Source organism: Camellia sinensis, chromosome 14 (genome assembly GCF_055761805.1).
Source record: "Camellia sinensis isolate YWXY chromosome 14, ASM5576180v1, whole genome shotgun sequence".
NCBI classification, from domain to species: domain Eukaryota; kingdom Viridiplantae; phylum Streptophyta; class Magnoliopsida; order Ericales; family Theaceae; genus Camellia; species Camellia sinensis.
The window spans coordinates 22,568,422-22,586,243 of NC_138974.1; the positions used below are offsets into that span (position 1 = coordinate 22,568,422).

The 17,822-nt window shown below is 34.7% G+C and overlaps 1 protein-coding gene across 42 annotated transcripts; it reads left to right on the forward strand.

Annotated features, from left to right (window-relative positions):
* The first annotated feature begins 4,925 nt into the window (after positions 1–4,925).
* LOC114277651 (uncharacterized) lies at positions 4,926–17,396 on the forward strand. Of its 42 annotated transcripts, none has more exons than XM_082904103.1 (14): positions 5,037–5,262; positions 6,580–6,619; positions 6,764–6,845; positions 7,566–7,669; positions 13,907–13,977; positions 14,318–14,408; positions 15,063–15,143; positions 15,321–15,602; positions 15,900–15,952; positions 16,094–16,257; positions 16,360–16,540; positions 16,623–16,806; positions 16,910–17,011; positions 17,148–17,396. In XM_082904103.1, exons 8-11 carry the CDS (start codon positions 15,578–15,580, stop codon positions 16,499–16,501), a joined length of 384 nt encoding a protein of 127 aa, XP_082760229.1. In that variant the 5' UTR covers positions 5,037–5,262; positions 6,580–6,619; positions 6,764–6,845; positions 7,566–7,669; positions 13,907–13,977; positions 14,318–14,408; positions 15,063–15,143; positions 15,321–15,577; the 3' UTR covers positions 16,502–16,540; positions 16,623–16,806; positions 16,910–17,011; positions 17,148–17,396. The 42 variants fall into 42 exon arrangements, 15 of the variants coding, with proteins under 15 accessions (XP_082760234.1, XP_082760227.1, XP_082760233.1 ...); XM_082904104.1 differs by having other exon boundaries at positions 13,923–13,977; XR_014349987.1 differs by lacking the exon at positions 6,580–6,619 and having other exon boundaries at positions 4,983–5,262; positions 7,566–7,702; positions 15,063–15,222; ... (1 more) ...; positions 15,794–15,952; positions 16,123–16,257.
* The last annotated feature ends 426 nt before the right edge of the window (positions 17,397–17,822 follow it).

Genomic DNA, 17,822 nt, shown 5'->3' on the forward strand with positions numbered 1-17,822 from the left:
TTCTCAAAATTAGATTATGCCCATCAAAATTTTTAATTTCATAACAAAAGACTCTTTTTTATTAATAAATCATAAGGGATTTTTTTAAGGTCCCTAATATTAAGATTTTATAGCATAAAGGACATTCAATATTTTCATAATGTCTAAGGTTCCTCAACATTGATTCAAAGAAAATTCGAACCACTTTCCAGAGAAATTCTGGGAATTTCTCTAGACCTCCTAGAGAATTTCTCAGAGAAGATTTACACAATGGCCAAAATCCTAGAGAAGTTCTCTCGACAGAAATTCTCTCTAGAGAAAATGGGTGGGCCAAAAAGTGGCTTTGAGTCCCAATTCTACGAAGGAAGAAAGAAAGAAAAAAAAAAGAAAAAAGAAAAAGAAATGACATACTCAAGAAGCCAAACAAGCCTCCCAGAAAAGCCTGTTCTTTTCCATCTCATTCATCAACTCCATATTTGAATTAACACTTGATTTCTTGTGTAATCCAGCTTTAGCAGTGCTGCTCAACCCCACTTGCTCATCATCATCATCATCAGTCCAATCTTGATCCAATTCCCAGAAAATTTCTCTGGACTTCCCAGACAAATTCTCTATTTCTCTCTAAAGAAATGTTGATTTTGTTGAAAAAATCGCTAATGCAGATAAATCCAAAGTTAGAACCATAAATGCAATATAAACAATGAATTTGGAGTTAAAAGTAGAAATCAAACACAGAGGACATATCATAATACATATATGTTGTCATTCATTCTTAGAATTTTGTACAATAGTGAAGAAGAGAGAGAGAGAGAGAGAGAGAATGAGAAGAGTTTTGAAGAGAGAAATAGTACATGGGAGCAGAGTTGATATATACATTTATATATCAGCAACTGGAGAATCAAGAATGTTGACATGCGTAGCCAGTTCGAAGCAACCCGACAAGGAATCCTTCAATCAACCTCAACAAATTAGCTCCCATGCCACTATAAATACCAAGCTTGCCATCAAATCTCTCACTTCTCAAGCAATTCACCTCTCTCTCTCTCTCTATATATATATATATATGTACACACACATGCGTATCAAGTGAATTAGGGGAATGAATTTGGTTTTGTAGATCAAGGACATGGCATTGAAGGCATCGAGGGCGTACCAGAACTGCAATCTATGTACAACGACGACTTAGCAGCAGCGACACAACAAGGGCTACATGGAGTCGTCAGCGTCGGAGAGATTTCGGTATCGAAAGACGGCGAGCTCGAGCTCCAGTTCCACGACGTCGGGGCAGTAGGGAAAGGCAATGGAGGTGAGGTTCAAAGGAATTTCGAGTGGCCATTGAAGGGAGTGAAGTGAGGTTTGGATTTAGATATATATATATATATATAGAGAGAGAGAGAGAGAGAGAGAGAGAGAGAGAGAGAGAGAAATGAGGTTTGGTTTGAGAGAGTCAAATTTCTCTGTGATATATGGGTGTAGGGTTGAGGGACCTTAGATATCATAAAATAATATTGTGAATCTGTTCTATTACTAAAAATGAGAGAAGGACCTTAGACTAATTTTTCCTAAATCATAAAGTTAACTAATAATTTTTAATAATGTCAGAAATATATTTTAATTAATAATTTAGATAATGTTATTATTGTATAAAAGAGTAATTAGAAATTTTATTTTTATAATTAATTCTGTTAAATAAAAATTTTTAGTAAAGAAATATTTATAAATTTTTAAATCACAAAGAGTCATTATAATTTTTAAGTAAATTTGAAAGCGTATTTACAATTGAGAGTGACTTGTCTCTAGTTGAAATTTCAATTAGACTAAATTAGAGGTGAGTAGCAGATATACCAATTCGTGCAAACCGATCGAACGGATCCGATCCGCCGCATTTTAGATGGATGCGTGATGGCGAGCGAACGGTTGCGGATTGAAAAAATCAATCCGCTTAGTTTTGGACGGATGGCGGATTTGAGGTTCCTTTGGCCGTAACCGAACCGCCAAACCGCAAGCACCCCTAGTAATTTGTAAAACTTTGTGTTTCAATTTGTTTAGATATTCTATTTGTGTTTTCAATTGAAAAGAAATTTAAAAATTCTATTGAAAAATAATTTTCAACTTGAATATATTTTTTGAATTGAAAAAAATAAATGTATTATTTATCTATATTTTTTGGTTTTTAAATCTAACTCTAAAAATAATAAATAAAAAAGATGATATATGCTAGTTGATTTTTGTTTTCAAAAATAGATATAGATGTAACAATAAAGAGGCATACAATCTCTACTACTGTTCTGTTCATGTTTTGGTGGTTTGAATTGTTTTAATATTTTAAGAACCATAGATTGTAATACTTTATGTGGATGAGGCATGCTGTGATTGTAATATGTAGATGAGATATGCAGTGATTGCAATATTCTAAAGTTTCAAACTTTATTTCTTTGGATGAGGTATGCAGTGATTGTAATATTTTTTTAAGTCATTGACTATAATATATATATATATATATATTTTAGGAAGTACATAAGTTGAATTATGTTAAAAACTTATAAAATTTTAAACCGCCAAATCGATTCGCATCCATATACCAATCCGCCAATCTACTCAATCCATATCCGCTAGATTGGCGGACGAATGCGAATTGATTTTCTCCAATCCGTCAACCTGGCAGACAAATGGCGAATTAGAGGTTTCCGTGGCCGCAACCGATCCATGTCCACCCCTAGACTAAACAGTTGAGATCTATGATCGGTAGGAAATATTAAAAGAAAGGCTCTGATCTATAAGAGGCCTTAAACAAAAAACTTTTATCAATAAGAGTCTTTGAAAAAAATTTAACTAGGTCTTATTTTCATAAATTCTTATTAGTAATAAACTTTCGTTTAATAACTGTTATTAGTCCGAGATCTCAACTATCAGATCCAATTCAACTTTCAATTGGTGACAAGCCAAATCTTTTGCAATTTACCCTAATACTACTAAGTCCTTGTTTGGGAAGTGTTGGCTAGTTGACTTCTTAACTATTTTAACTTGACTAAAATAGTTATATTTGAGAAATTAATTTTTTTTAATAATTATAAAAAAAAGAAAAAATTAGTCTAAGGTCCCTCTCTCAATTTTAGTAATGGAAGAGATCCACAATATTGTTTTATAATGTCTAAGGTCCCTCAACCCCACACCCATGTATTACAGAGAAATTTGGTATAAGCTTTAAACCTTCACCCCTCTCTTTCTCAGACTCACGCCTCACCTCTTCCAAACCCACCACCCAATTCACAAATCCGATCCCACATTTCATTCGGAACCGGCACAACGGCCAATAACACGAGAGCTTATCAAATACTATAAAACTATTGTACAGTAGGTTTCTTCACCATAACAGAGTGAGAGAAGTGAAGAAGGTTCAATGGCTAGTCAAACCAAACCCAAACCAGCCCTTCCATAGAAGATCAAACTCTTACTCTCCGCCTACACCTTCTTCTTCAACACCTCTCGCCGCCTCAACGGCACCGTCAACCGCCGCCTCACCACTTTCCTCGACCTCAAATCTCCTCCCTCCGCCACCAAACCCATCCACGGCGTCACTATTTTATACATGAAGTTCATGATTGCTAATTGTAATTTGTGACTTCTATTAATTAGATTTAAATAATTAAAAAAATTGTTGCATGCTACTGTTTGTTTTCCGAAGCTCTGGAGCACCGAACCACCTGTAGCATATATGATATAGCCCACTGTTTCAATAATACATGATTAGGGATTTACATTCATTTAATTATTAATATTTGATTTTGCATGTTGTTTGGTTCCAGAGAAATTTAAATTTTCTCTAGTTTATAAATGAACCCAAAGAAATTTGAATTTGAACTTGAATTTAAATCTAAAGAAAATTGGTCAAAATGAATCCCGAGAAATTTGAATTTTCTCTGGATTGAACCCAGAAAAATTCTTTAGGAAGTCTAGAAATTCTTTGGATGAAATTTCAAATGAGCAATTCATTAAGAACAATGCCCACCAAGTGTTTTCAGAAAAGTACCAAAGCTGTGTTATTTGAAATTATGTCTTTAATTTTCTTTCAATGGACTGTTTGGCTTCTGAGAAAATTAGAATTTCTCTGGGAAGAGAATTTCTCTGGTGATGGATCCAAAATTTCTCTAGAATGGATCCAGAATTTCTCTGGGAACAAAATTTCTCTAAGATGGATCTAGAATTTCTATTTGTTACAGATATGTGACGTATTCTCAGCTGTGAATATGGACTGCTATAAGCGATTGCCTTTTGGAAGTGCTTGAGCTCGTAGATTGGAAGGAAACTTTCTTTTGCATGCCAAGGTGGCTGCTTAGAGTGTAATTTATGCTTTGCTACTGATATATCTACAAATAGGTTGCTGGAGTTGTGTCAAGCAGCTCTTGCTGTTGTTGCTGTCAATGGTAGCCCAATTTTGAAGGTAATTAGGTTCCTGACATTTTGTTTTATAACCCAATAGATAGGTGGTCCTCAAGACAACCTTGAATAACTTGGGGTTTGCCCTTGTAGATTGTACTCTTTTTTCAACAAAATCGAAATTTCTCTGAAAAAAAACAGAGAATTTCTTTGGACAAAATTTCTCTAGATCAGAATTTCTCTGGATCAAATTGAGGGACCTTAGACATTATGAAAATATTAAATGTCCTTTATATTATAAAGTCTTAATAACAAGGATCTTAAAAAAAAAACCCCTAAAAAAAATGAAATAAATATAAATTAAATATAATATTTTAATTTATTTAAAAAAAATGCTTCAAACCTCCACTGGGGGTCGACCCCTAATGAGGTGGCACGTCGTGATTGGACAAAAAACAAATCATTTTTTTTTTTTTTTTTTTTTTTGAGTTTCAGTCAGTAAGAACTCGCCACGTCACTGGAGTCTGCCGCATGTTTGCTTATTTAATCTTTAATAAACTATTTTAACCGAACTTTCTTTCTAAACACGTCCTACAATTATTTTGTAGGTTTATAACCATCTACTCCATCACAACTCGCCATGACAAGAGTCTCCATCATCAACACAATGGTGAAGCCTACACAGGATCATAACTCTTTTCTTTATTCCCCTACTAACCAGTCTCCGGCACATCCTCCATTGCCGAGCGGCGGCATAAGGCGGCTCCGTCTTTTGTCTCCACCGTCTGATTAGACGTCCGATCTCAGACCACTCATCGTCACCGCTTCCATTGAAGCCCTCGGATCTTGATCATCGCAGAGGCTTATCTCCATCTTCAATCAGAGAACTTGTGATTCCATTTTAGGGTAAACATTTTTATTTTCTCTGATCTTGATTCTTGTAACTTCGTTTTCTTGAGCAATTCCAACATGTGGCTTATATATTCAAAATTTTCCTGCGAATTCCCAACTTTAACCCATTTTTTGATTTCCCTTTTTCTGTGAAATCCACTTTGCAATTTCCCATTCTTTGTTTGATTTGGTGGTTGTTTTGATTTGGTGTTTCATACTACATACAACTTCGAAATTTGTTGAGATTACTCTCATACTATTATATTTTATACAAAGAGATTGCTTTCATTTATTAATTCTGATATGATATTTAAATCCAAAGTCTTCTTTTCAAAACCCAATAACCTTGTTAAAAATACAATTATGATCTGGAATGGAATGTGCTAGGAGATTAACTTGGAATAGGATCTTGGAACATGGGCTTCATTCCCATTATTATCTATTTGATGTGATTTAGAATTTTAAACTATGAGTTAGTTAATGAGAGGGAGTTTATTTGTTTGTACGTTGTATGTCTATGTAGTGTTCTTTTGACCCATATTACTCATTTCTTGATCTCCTCTTCACCCCGTGTTGGGTAATTGAATTTTGTATTGGTATTAGATGCAACTGATATGGGAGTGAAATATGGTTTGAGGCTTTCAAAATAATGGGAGGTCTAAGATTTTACTTTGGAGTAAATTAACAACTATGTTTCAATGAAAATTCTCCATGATTCTTTGAAATATGGAAGGTTCTTATAGTTTCTAAAACTTTGGAGGGTGACTTGAGCACTTATTCTACAGAACCATGCTAGCTACATATCTGATAATGGTTCTAAATCAATCTTGACCTTGTTGGGTGTTGATGTTGCTGCTTTTGTTGTGGGTTTAGGGTTTTTCCATGTAGGGCTTTTGTTGTTTTCATATGAGTGATGTGAGTTTTCTCTTTATTAGTTGCATTTTCCTCTCATCAGTTCTCACTCTCTACCAAACCTACACGCCATCATTTTTGGGTTTGAGGAACAACTTCTAATTGGGTATGTATCAAGCAGCAATCAATAACAGCTACATTCCTAATCTTCATGTGTTATAGTTTACAGAATATTTGCCGTCATTTGATACAAATTTTCAATGATTTTATTTGGGAATTTTTTTTCTCTCATTCTTTGAATTTGGAACTCTATTAATGATAGTCTTGTCAATATACCATCTTTGGCGATTTTCTTTCCCTCTTTTAAGTGTTAGTGGTGGTTGTCTTTAGTTTTTATAGAATTTTCCAAATTACATAGTTAATTTTGAATTGGTTTATGTCTTATTCACCCAAGTTTTTTTTTTTTGAATTGTTGAAAAGGATTGGTGATTCTAGCATCGATCTCAGAAGTAGAGCAAGGGCAATAGTTTTTCCTTATTTAAATATTTAGTTTCAATTTTATTCTTGTGGTTATTGTTTATCTTCTTGATTAGCCACAATGATTTGTAATATATGTTGTTGTTGGTCTTACGTAGACTTTTTACTCTTTTTGTACCTTTTAAAGATCCCGAAGAGCTTCCCAAGTGGAACTATGATGGATGTAGCATATGCCAAGCTCATGGAGAAAAGTGTTAATTGATCATATTGTATGTCATCTTGTTTTCACTTTTTTTTCTTATTATATTGATTGCTCTTTTCTGGTATTATTTTCCATCTTTTGCTAGATTTAAATTTAAATGAAATGGGTGCTTGCTTTTGTAATTTGGTTATATAACATGACAATCCTGAACCAATTTTTAAAGATCCATTCTGGTGGGGTAACAATATATTGGTAGTGGTGAATTAAACCTATATTTTGCATTCAATTTTGTTTGGTTTTGGGGAATTTCCATTATGATGTGGTAAACAAATTTTGTTTGGCTGTCTTTCTCATTATATTGTCTTCTTAATTGGGCATGTGGCAATATTTTTCTATACTCTATTTTATGTTTTCTTGCTATTCATATTCTAAGTCTATCATGTTTTTAAAAAAATTATAATATTGACTTTTTAAATACTTTTTTTTTTCCCCTCTCTAAGAGTTCTTAAACATGTTATAATTGTACACCCAATACACGTGGACGTCAGGATCATGCATCTTTAACAAATTATAGTTGAACAACCAGAATTTTGCTTTGGGTATTTATTTATGTAATTAATTAATTAATTAATTCTTGTATATAGTAAGAGGGAGTTGTCATTGCTGCACTGCATTGGCTCCCTTTTCCAGTTGCCAATTTTACTCTTGCTTTTGTGAGCTTTCCATGTGGACTTTACTTTAGGCACTTTGGACTGTTTGGTAAATTCACATGCTTTTCTATTGGCAGTTCGATTAGCATCTAATAAGATAACTGTTGGATTAGCAAGAGAAGTAACAAGGATTGACTGCTGAAAGACAAGTTCAATAGCGGGAAAGGCGAACTGAGCAATGGTAATCTCCATTGGCTACTCTTGATTGTTGTAGGTAAAATTTGGCATTTGTCAAACAACCAACCATCACGTGTTGCATCTATTAATCCGACAATTGTATATGATTCTTTGAGATTATCTTTTCACTTTTGCTCTTAGTGTTAATCTTATTGTTCTTTGTTAACTGACTCCAAAATTAGGGTTTTGTAGAGAGAATTGGGGATATTTTGGGATAAATAGAGGTTAATTTTACGTTGCCAGTTTGTTCTGTTATTCCTGATTTTTTTATGGGACTTGTTAAGTTGAAGTATTTACTAACATAAACACGTTGCTGTGCATAATTTGTTGATCATGTAGGCTTTAGCTGCTCACAAATGCTTTACCTACTTTTGTTGGTTTGTCAGTATAGAGGCATAACTTGTCACCATGCCACACATATTTTGGATTATACATGCTCAACACAGAAGTCATATACCATTTGCTAGAATGCTTATCTAAAGGAGAAAAATACTATTGACATTGCTCTTTAAAGGCTAATGGCTCACTTGGCTACATATGTATGCCACTATAACTTGTTAAAAGTATGCGAAGTTGTATTGCTTCCATTATTCCTGCAAATGGTTGGATTAACTTTTGAACTTTGGTTCTATTACTGTCACCGTTATATCATAACTGGTTTGCATATACCAATAGTGTCATTCAGTTCCTTGATATGTAATAATCACTTACTTCATGTAAAGTAAGCCGAAGCCGTATGGCATTCCCTCCATTTAATTGCAGATTTTTCATGGTATAACTAAGGTCATTTGTACACTGTAAAGATATTATGGCCTCCAAATATAACTAGTTACTTAGTTGCAAAGGTAAAGCATGAACCTGATCTCTAAGAGGCAAACCACCATAGTGCCACACCCTAGCATTGACCTCAAGAAACAAGGCACTATATAGATCTCTGGTGGCAAGCCTTGATGGCACCACAACATCTCCATTGATTGATATCTCCAAGGGGAGCCATCATAGTGCCACCATATCACCATAAATTGATTATTGAGGTTATGAGCCTAGCCTAATTGGGGGCACATAAACCATCAAGACTGCTATCTCTAACACGATAGTCATGAGCCTAGCCTAAGCGGGGGCACATGAACTACCAAGATTTCCATGCTAGCAATCTCCCATATTCATGTGCCTAGTCTAAATGGGGCATACAAACTATTAGGATCACCATGATAGCAATCTCCCACCAAGCCATGATCCCTCTAGGCCTTGTTTCTTTCAAAAGTGATCAACTAGTACGCTCGGTACTTTACTTGCAAGTCACTTACTCTAAAAAGAAGAAACAAATATACTACCTTAGATCTCCCCCATGCATCTTCCATCTTGGGTCTCAAACCATGAACCCTTGCCATTAGTACCTCCCATTGGTGAGCCATAGTGGCAACACACACTTCTAGTGATCAATATTTCCAAGTGGCAAGCCATCACAACTCCATGATGTCTCTACAAATTAATTGTTGGGGTCAAGAGCCTAGTCTAAACTAGGGTACATGAACCACCAAGCGTGATAGTCTGATCCACTAATGTGCTTAGCGCTTTAGTTCCTCAGCATTGAGCAAACTTTATGCTCTCCTTTGTGACAGAAACATTCTCTTACTCCTCTCCATAGTCAAGGGCAAGGCCATACTTTCGTTCATCTCCTAGATTGAGTCAACATATTCTCCCCAACAACTAGAGCTCAATTCCCTTTCAATTTCCATAAAATGTTAGTTTCGATATGTTTCTTGTAGTACAATTGCCTAGGATGTAGCACATGGGTTGAGAAGGAAATAAAGTGTGCAACACTAATTCAAGGAGATGTCTTGGCTTTCGCAAATCTGATGAGGTTGTGGTTCATCTGCCATAGCCCATTGTCTAACGTTGGTCTTGGTCATATGTCTTGGAAGAATAGGAGAGCATGTAAAACTAAATTGTGCTCATAGGGGTCATTCGTTGGTGGGTAGACTACCTCCCATAAAGCTTCTAGCACTAAGAAAGGAAGATAATTTTTAACTAATAATAGATCTTGTCGTAGATTATACAACAATGATCCTTGTCTTGCTCTAGCCATGCCCATGAGCACATAATCAAGATAAATGCATTGCCTAAATAGCATGAGAATGAAGCATCCGTCAACCAAGAACATTTTCACAAATTTTTCACTGCTTATTTCAATGTTCTCTGCATAACATGGTCGGACACTTTCTTCCAATTGTTCAAGTAAATTAACGAGTCTTTCAAAGTCTTTCCTGGAGGCAGTTGATAAATAAAAGCATTGAGGGTCTATTTTTTCAACTCATCGTTTATAGAATCCAAATTTGGGCTTGAAGCATGCAATGGGCCTATCAAAACAATTGTCAAATTGTAGTGTTTTTCATTGTCATTCCAGAGTTCGTTGGGAACCTTGAAGACATACGGAGATGTTCGAGGATGAGATAAATTATTTAAACTCTCGTTACGAAAAGTAGCAACCTTGAAGTATTTTTATGAGATAGATGATCATCTTCAATTTCATGTGTCATTGTATGTCAAAAATATTTTTGAGATGCTACAGCGCGTGAGATAGAAGATGATCATATGTCTTATACAAATATTTCAAGGTTGTTACTTTTTCTATAGGAGAGTTTTAAGTAATTTATCTCCTCGAACATCTATGTATGTCTTTAGGGTTCCCAAGGAACTCTGGAATGGCAACGAAAAACTATAGTCCGACAGCCGTTTCAATAGGCCCATTGTGTACTTGAAACCCAACTTTGGATTCTATAGATGTGGAGTAGAAAAAAATGGCTTATCGATGCTTTTGTTTATCAATTGCTTCCCGGAAATACTTTGAAAGATCTCATTATTAACTGGACCAATTGGAAGAAACTGTCAAACCCTGTTAGGCAGAGAACATTGCAATAAGTAGTGAAAAACTTGTGAGAATGTTCTTGGTTGATGTATGTTTCATTCTCATGCTATTTAGACAATACCTGGCTAAAGCAAGACGAGGACCACTGTTGTATAATCTACGACAAGATCTATTATTAGTTGAAAACTAGCTTCCTTTCTTCGTGCTAGAAGCTTTATGGGAGGTAGTCTACCCATCAACGAATGAGCCCTACGAGCACAACTTAGTCTTACATGCTCCCCTATTCTTCCAAGACATATAATTAAAAGCAATTTTAGACAATGGCCAATGAACCACAACCTCGTCAAATTTGTCAAAGCCACACTTTATTTCTTCTGTTACTTGAGAAAAAAAATTTCACTTAGAAAAAAATAGAAAAAGCGCCATCAGGTGAAATAAACAGATAAAATAAAGGAAAATAAAAAACAAAAACAAATAAGATAAAGATCATAAATTAATACAAATATATGCTCATACCTTGTGAATTAGGTTGTTTCTCTTCAACATGTACAACAAAATACCCCCAAAAATCCGCGACTTGTGGAACCAAACAAAAATTTTAACCAGCAATCCAGCCATGAGAGGAACTAACAAAGAAATAAGAATTCATGATTTTGTAGACTTGTAGCACTAATCCACAATACATAAATAACTCCAAATTATTGTATTCCAGATTTAACTGTAAATCTTAAAGTGAGAAAGAGTGAGGAGAGAAAATGTAAATTGAGTTCTGAATTAACCATAAATATGAAATCCAAATTATGTCCTATTGACACTTGAATTTATTCAAGTCTGTTCCTAATGAATATCAGTTGAATTAATTTCAAATATTTACTTAAAACCATTAAAATTTACAAGAAACTTTTCCTTTAGAACCAAGAATTATGTTCATTTAAATTCTCAGAATTTAATAAAAATAAAATTATGCAAATTTTTAAACATCAATGGACTTTACTGACAAAAAGAGATTGAATCCAAATATAAACATCAGTAAGTGATTCACATAAACAATACAGTTCAACAAGAATTCAATTCGTATATCTATATGTGTGTGTGATTGTGTGAAGGGGTACTAATGAATTAAAATGAGGCTTTATTAACTCATCAAACATACTCTTGTTTATGGTCTTAATTTCCAAGTCAACTAGTGGGTCAACCCAGAAGAATGCAAGGAAGGTTCAATGACTTTGAAATTTCACTTTCCACAACATTCAATTTCAATTATAAAAAGGCAAACAAATTGTCAATTCAACTTCAACAATTTCGTTTCAACATTTTGTCAAACACATGGTGAGCAAGAGGGTGGAAAACAACAACAATAAAAAGCATAGACCAAACAACAACAAAAAGCATAGAACAAACAACAACAACAAATAAACTACCAACAACAACAACAATAGCAACATCATTACACCCAAACTAATTGATTAAAAGAAAATTAGAATTGAATTGAAGTACGGTTAAGAATCATTATGTAGGACAATAGAAGAATGAATTGGATTTAATAGGGTGTGCTCCAATGGTTGAGAGAGAGAGAGAGAGAGAGAGAGAGAGAGAGGGGAAGAAGAAGGGGAAATACCAGGGTGTGCTCCAATGGTTGCTGCGAGCGAGAAATAGAGAGCAAAAACACTGCTCTTGCCACAAACAGATAGAAGAGAAGCTCCAACCCTCTGATTTATAACCAAAAAAAAAAGAAAAAAAAAATCATTTGTTATAAAACCCTAGAAATTGGGTGAAGATATATATATATATATATATAGAGAGAGAGAGGCCAAAAATACCTGGTGTGCACTGGAGGAGACACAAATCAAAGTAGCTACTGTTGTCTGTCGCTGGTGGGGAGGTGGGTTGTACTGTCGCTGGTGGGGAGGTGAGTGCTCGTGTGCGACAGTGGTGGACGGTGGCTGGTAGGAGGGTCGCTTGCGATGGAGAGAGAGAGAGAGAGAGAGAAGAGGGATGATGAGAGAGTGAAATGGAAGAGGACTGACAGAGTCTAATTAATGGACACAGTTTGATCAATGCTGACTAAATTTTTTTTAGTAGCCAAAACCTTAATTAACGGCGACTAAATATTATTTTAGTCGGTAAAAGTAGTAATTTGGCAACTATACATTTTGGTCGCCAATTAATTTTATAAATCCCTCTAAAATTTGAAATTTTTCCTCCAAATATTTTAATTCTTTGGTGACTAAAATATTTTTTAGTCACTAAAAATAAATTTTTGGCGACCAAATTTTGGTCGCCAAAGATAAAAAGGAAATTTTTATTTTTTATTTGGCGACAAAAAAATTTTAGTAGCCAAAACTAGCATACAGCGACAAACATTTTTAGTTGCTGAAAATAAATTTTTGGCGACTAAACTACCAAAAGTTTGAAAGTAAATTTTTGTTTTTCATTCGCCTACTAAAAAATTTTAGTAGCCAAAACTATCTATACAGTGACAAACATTTTTTAGTTACCAATTGTGCCATTTTTAGCAACAATTTTTTTTTAGTCACCAATAATCAATATTTCCTGACTAAAAAAAGTTAGTAACAAACTATTGTACTTTTGCTGACTAAAAAAAATTTTGGTTGCCAATTCTACAAGTTTTAGCGACTAAATTTTTTTTAGTCGCTAAATTTGGTCGCCAAAAGTGCATTTTGTTGTAGTGTAGGGTTTTATTATCTTTCTCTCCCTTGTAGAAACCCTAGCGTTGAAACTCCCATCCCCAACAACAACAATGACCATCAGCGTTGGATCTGCCATCACCGATCCGCCGCTGTTGCCCGTCGCGCAGCACCTCCTTCTGCTGCAGAACCACCACCTCGGTGCCAGTGATGGCAAATCTTGAAGGACGACCAAACCTTAGAGAGCTGCAGGTAATTCAATCGATTCTCACCATACTCGTTTTTTTATATATGTGAATGTAGATATAGGTATTAGCATTGGAATTTGAGTTAATTTTGTTGGAATTAGCTGAATCTACGAGTCTAGGTGTTGCAATTTCTGGATTTATTGTGCTTTGATTTAATTACTTACAAGGGATTGCAATTTGTATAGTTTTGGTAAGGAGGTGATTAAGTATTGTTTGTATGCAATTTCTGGATTTTTTGCTTTTTTATTTAGTACATGATTGTTTATTTGTTTGTTCTTCATCTGTGTGTGTTTTGTACCCCTTTTTCTCTATGTTCTGTTGCTATTTGTAATTCCATTCACTTTTATATTTTTATGTTGGTGACTGATGTGCTGCTAATCCGGACAAGAAGGTATGTAAAATTCTTGCCTTTCACTTTTCTGTCTTCTACGGAAGTGTTGAACTGAAAGACTATTTCATTCAATCCCTTTCTCCAGCCACTCAATATTTTAGATTTGGACTCGTTTGAAGAGTTGAAAGTGCTTCCAGCAAGGAAATCATGTTTCAGGTTAAATTTCAGTGGCCAAGTTATAAAGTTTATATGAACAAATATAAATAAAATATTGATGATTTTTTATTGTTTGTAAAGCCGGCACATTTACACTTCTATCTGCACTTCGTGGACTAGTAATTATGATCTGCTTGGAAAAATAATATTGCTCTTGCATATATGTTGCTTTTTATACTGGTTTCGAAAGTGGAATTCCAAAAGAAATCATAGCTTGCACCAACTTTAATATTATCAAGCTTTTATTTTGTTGTGTTCTTTGCCCAGAATGCTTAGTCAGTATCAAAACTCAATTATTTCCTTCATTGATAATCTACTTTATTCCTTCTGTCATTTTCAGCTTGTATGAAAAGATTGTGGAGGGAATCAGAGTTTAGCACTTAAACAATCTCCTTTATTAAGAAAGAGATAATGATAGGACTTCTGCAAAGGTACTTTAGTTGAACTTTATTTTTTGTGTGATTATTGTTGGGTCTTGCTTTTCCAGTTACTTCCACTGTTAGTATTGGCTAAAGTTTTGTTTTTCCGTAATCATTTGATGGCCAAGAAGATAAATGAAAGAAAAGAAGTAATTGGAAATTTACAATGGTTTCTCAACAATTATAAAAGAATTCTATTATTCTTCTTTTATTCAGGGGAAATAATCATTTCGAGAGAAGTTGTATATAATGTTTGTAAAATGACTGCAAAAACACCCAAAACATGCATTAGTTTCTTCAATTGTCATATTCTTTTATTAGTTTTTGTTTTTCTTTAAATATAAACGTTTTCATTACTCATTTTAAGGAAGGACTGTAGATTGTATTAGTGGACATGATGACAATTAATTGTCATACAACTCACAGGACACCCTACTTTCTTCTTGGATTACAGAACAGGATGCCATGACAGGGCACTAATATTCTTTAGTCCAAAAAAGCAAAAGATTTGGGTTGTGTTTGGTTAACACTTTAGAATTACAAATTACTTTTTTGTATACTATCAAAATGCCATTAAAACTGTCTCTGACTAGATCACTATCTTGTCGCTTCCTTTTTAATAATTGACTACATACTCCTAAGGCCAATCATGATGTATTGGACCAGATCTTTTCTTGTGATTCACCAAGATCAGAGGGTTTATCAAAACCCCAACGAATACATGGGCATGGCAGGGCAGAGAAGAAGGTGATGATGCACGGAGAGAGAGGGTTTATCAATTCTTCAACTATTTGTTTACAATGGTTCTTGTATTGCAGTCTTGGAGGTAAATTTTGCCTGTTAGTCCTGAAGTCATAGAAGGTGTATTTCTCATTTTGATTTCAATCTGAGAAATGTGTTAACCTTGAATTATTGTTTGTGTAGGTCACAGGTTATTATGCTTAGTAGAATCAACGTTGAGTTGAGAAATGAAAATGTTGATGCCAATTTATTGTTTTCCTGCAGAGAACGGATCCAACCCTACAATGGCAGTTGCAGCAACTGCTGCGGGTGATCAGCAATTGCAACAGACTGCAAATGTATCTGAGAGAGAGAGAGAGAGAGAGAGAGAAACAGAAAGAAAACATCAATAGCAAGTAACGACATTGGCACTGGAAGTGGCAAAGAAAGCCCCCATTTGCATGAAGAAAGTGATTTACCAGAAAGGTATATTACTTTTTGGATCAACAGAAGTGCAACCCATAATAACAATCCTCATGTTTTTAATTAGATTGTCCTAAATTATTAGCTTTTTGCAATCCCCTGGCTTTTCTGGGTTCATTCTACTTTGGGGTTTGAAATAATCTCTTTTTAAGTTGCATTTATTGTTTTGAAAATGTTGTTGTATTTGAATGTAGCTTGGAACACAATGTCCCTGATAGTCCCTTTGCATCTCCTAAAGCTGCTGTGGACTTCTTTGATGATAAGTTGGCCATAATTGGATGATTTAGTTTAGTTTTACAGGGATTTTTTGTGGCTCCTTTTCTTCAATCTCACTACTATTGTTACTCCTAAAGGTATGAAGAACTTCTCCTCATTCGTTGTTATTTAAATCCTTTTATTTTCATTTCAGCTTTCAATCTCTTACTCAATTCATTGTTATTTACATGGCTTATTCCAAATATCTGTTTTCCATAACTTATGTTGATTGCATAAAGTTAAGAAGCAAACTTTGGGCGATTGTCAGATCTAAATCAGCACAGCAACAGAGGTTAGGTGCTACTTCTCAGCTCATGGCTTCTACTTTCCCCCCTTACTCTGCTGTAGCCGCAAACAAATGCATGAATCTCCTCCTCCAGCAACAGCAAAGTGATACCCGAAGGTACATATATACATCATGTATTCTTTCACAATTTAACTCATATGTTACTCTCTTGTGAAGTGATCACTTGTACTTGCACTTGGTTTGCTCTACATGTTGAAGGGCCGCCACGGCGTTGATGATGGGTGAGGATATGCACAAATTCGGGCAATCCCGGCTTGATAGGAACGAGTTTCCGATGAACGGTGGGCTGGAAATGGTGAACCCCGGTTCAAGACAGATCTACTTTGACTTTTCCAGCTGATAGCACATTTAGAGAAGAGGATGTTTCCAATTATTCCAGGTATATATGTTTAGATTTGGCTATTTGTACTCAATTGAATGCCCTTTTAGTTTCTAAACGATTTCTTAATTGGTTTTTCAAGTATTTATGGACCAGTTCAAGATGTGAGGATTCCATATCAACAGAAGAGAATGTTTGGGTTTGTTACCTTTGTCTACCCAGAAACTGTTAAGCTCATTCTTGCTAAAGGGAACCTCATTTTGTATGTGATGCTCGGGTGCTTGTGAAGCCATACAAGGAGAGGGCAAGGTCCCTGACAAATACAGGCACTCCCTCTTCTCTTCTGTCTGTGTGTGCGTGTGTGAATTCTGTTTCTGTAGATATAAGCATTCTCTTGTTTTCTTTGTTAATGTCAATGGGAAATTGCAGGAAGCTGCAGCATCAGCAGCAACAAATGGAGAGAGGAGAGTTCTCAACATGTGGGTAGCCCTACTGGCTTAGATTCGAGAGACCCTTATGATCTCCAGCATGGTAAGCAAAAATGTGTATTGTTTTCGCTTCATTCACACATACATTAAAGCTACCAATGTCCTTGGTTTCATCCCTGATTGTTGCAAACCCAATCATATTATGTCACTGATGTTTGGGGTTTGTTTTTCAAATTCAGGAGCAAGGATGTTTGGAGATACTCCCAAGACATATTGTGGAGAAGAACTGGAGGAACAAGCTGACTTGCAGCAAGCCATTGAGCTCCAAGGTCAGAGACTAATGGGTCTGTAACTTCTTGATGTGAAAAGGCACAATCACCACCGTATATATTTAACTTTTTATGGTAGTGAAACTTTTTATTCCTTTGTATATACTTTTAAATATATTTAACTTTCATTTATGAAATATATGAGATTATTCTATTCAATATGTGGTTTTGATTCAAAGTATAGTATATAGTGTTTATTATATTCTCGAAATACGCGTACAAAAATAATATTAATTATTCTTCAAAATATGTTAAACTCTTTTTTTATTACACGCATTAACTGTGATATATAACATGTGATCTTATCTCATTATTAATTGCAGGTTTTATTAAGATATTAATCACACTTAAAAGATGTGATCTAAATGTTCATTATCACAGGTTTTATTAGTTATTAATCACACTTAAATATGTGATCTAAATGTTTATTATCACATGTTTTATTAGTTTTTAATCACATTTAAAAGATGTGATCTAAATGTTATTAATCACACTTAAAAGATGTGATTAAAAATGATTTTTTTTAATCACACTTCCAAAGATCACACTTTGACAGAACTTAAAAAGTGTGATTAAATAACATGA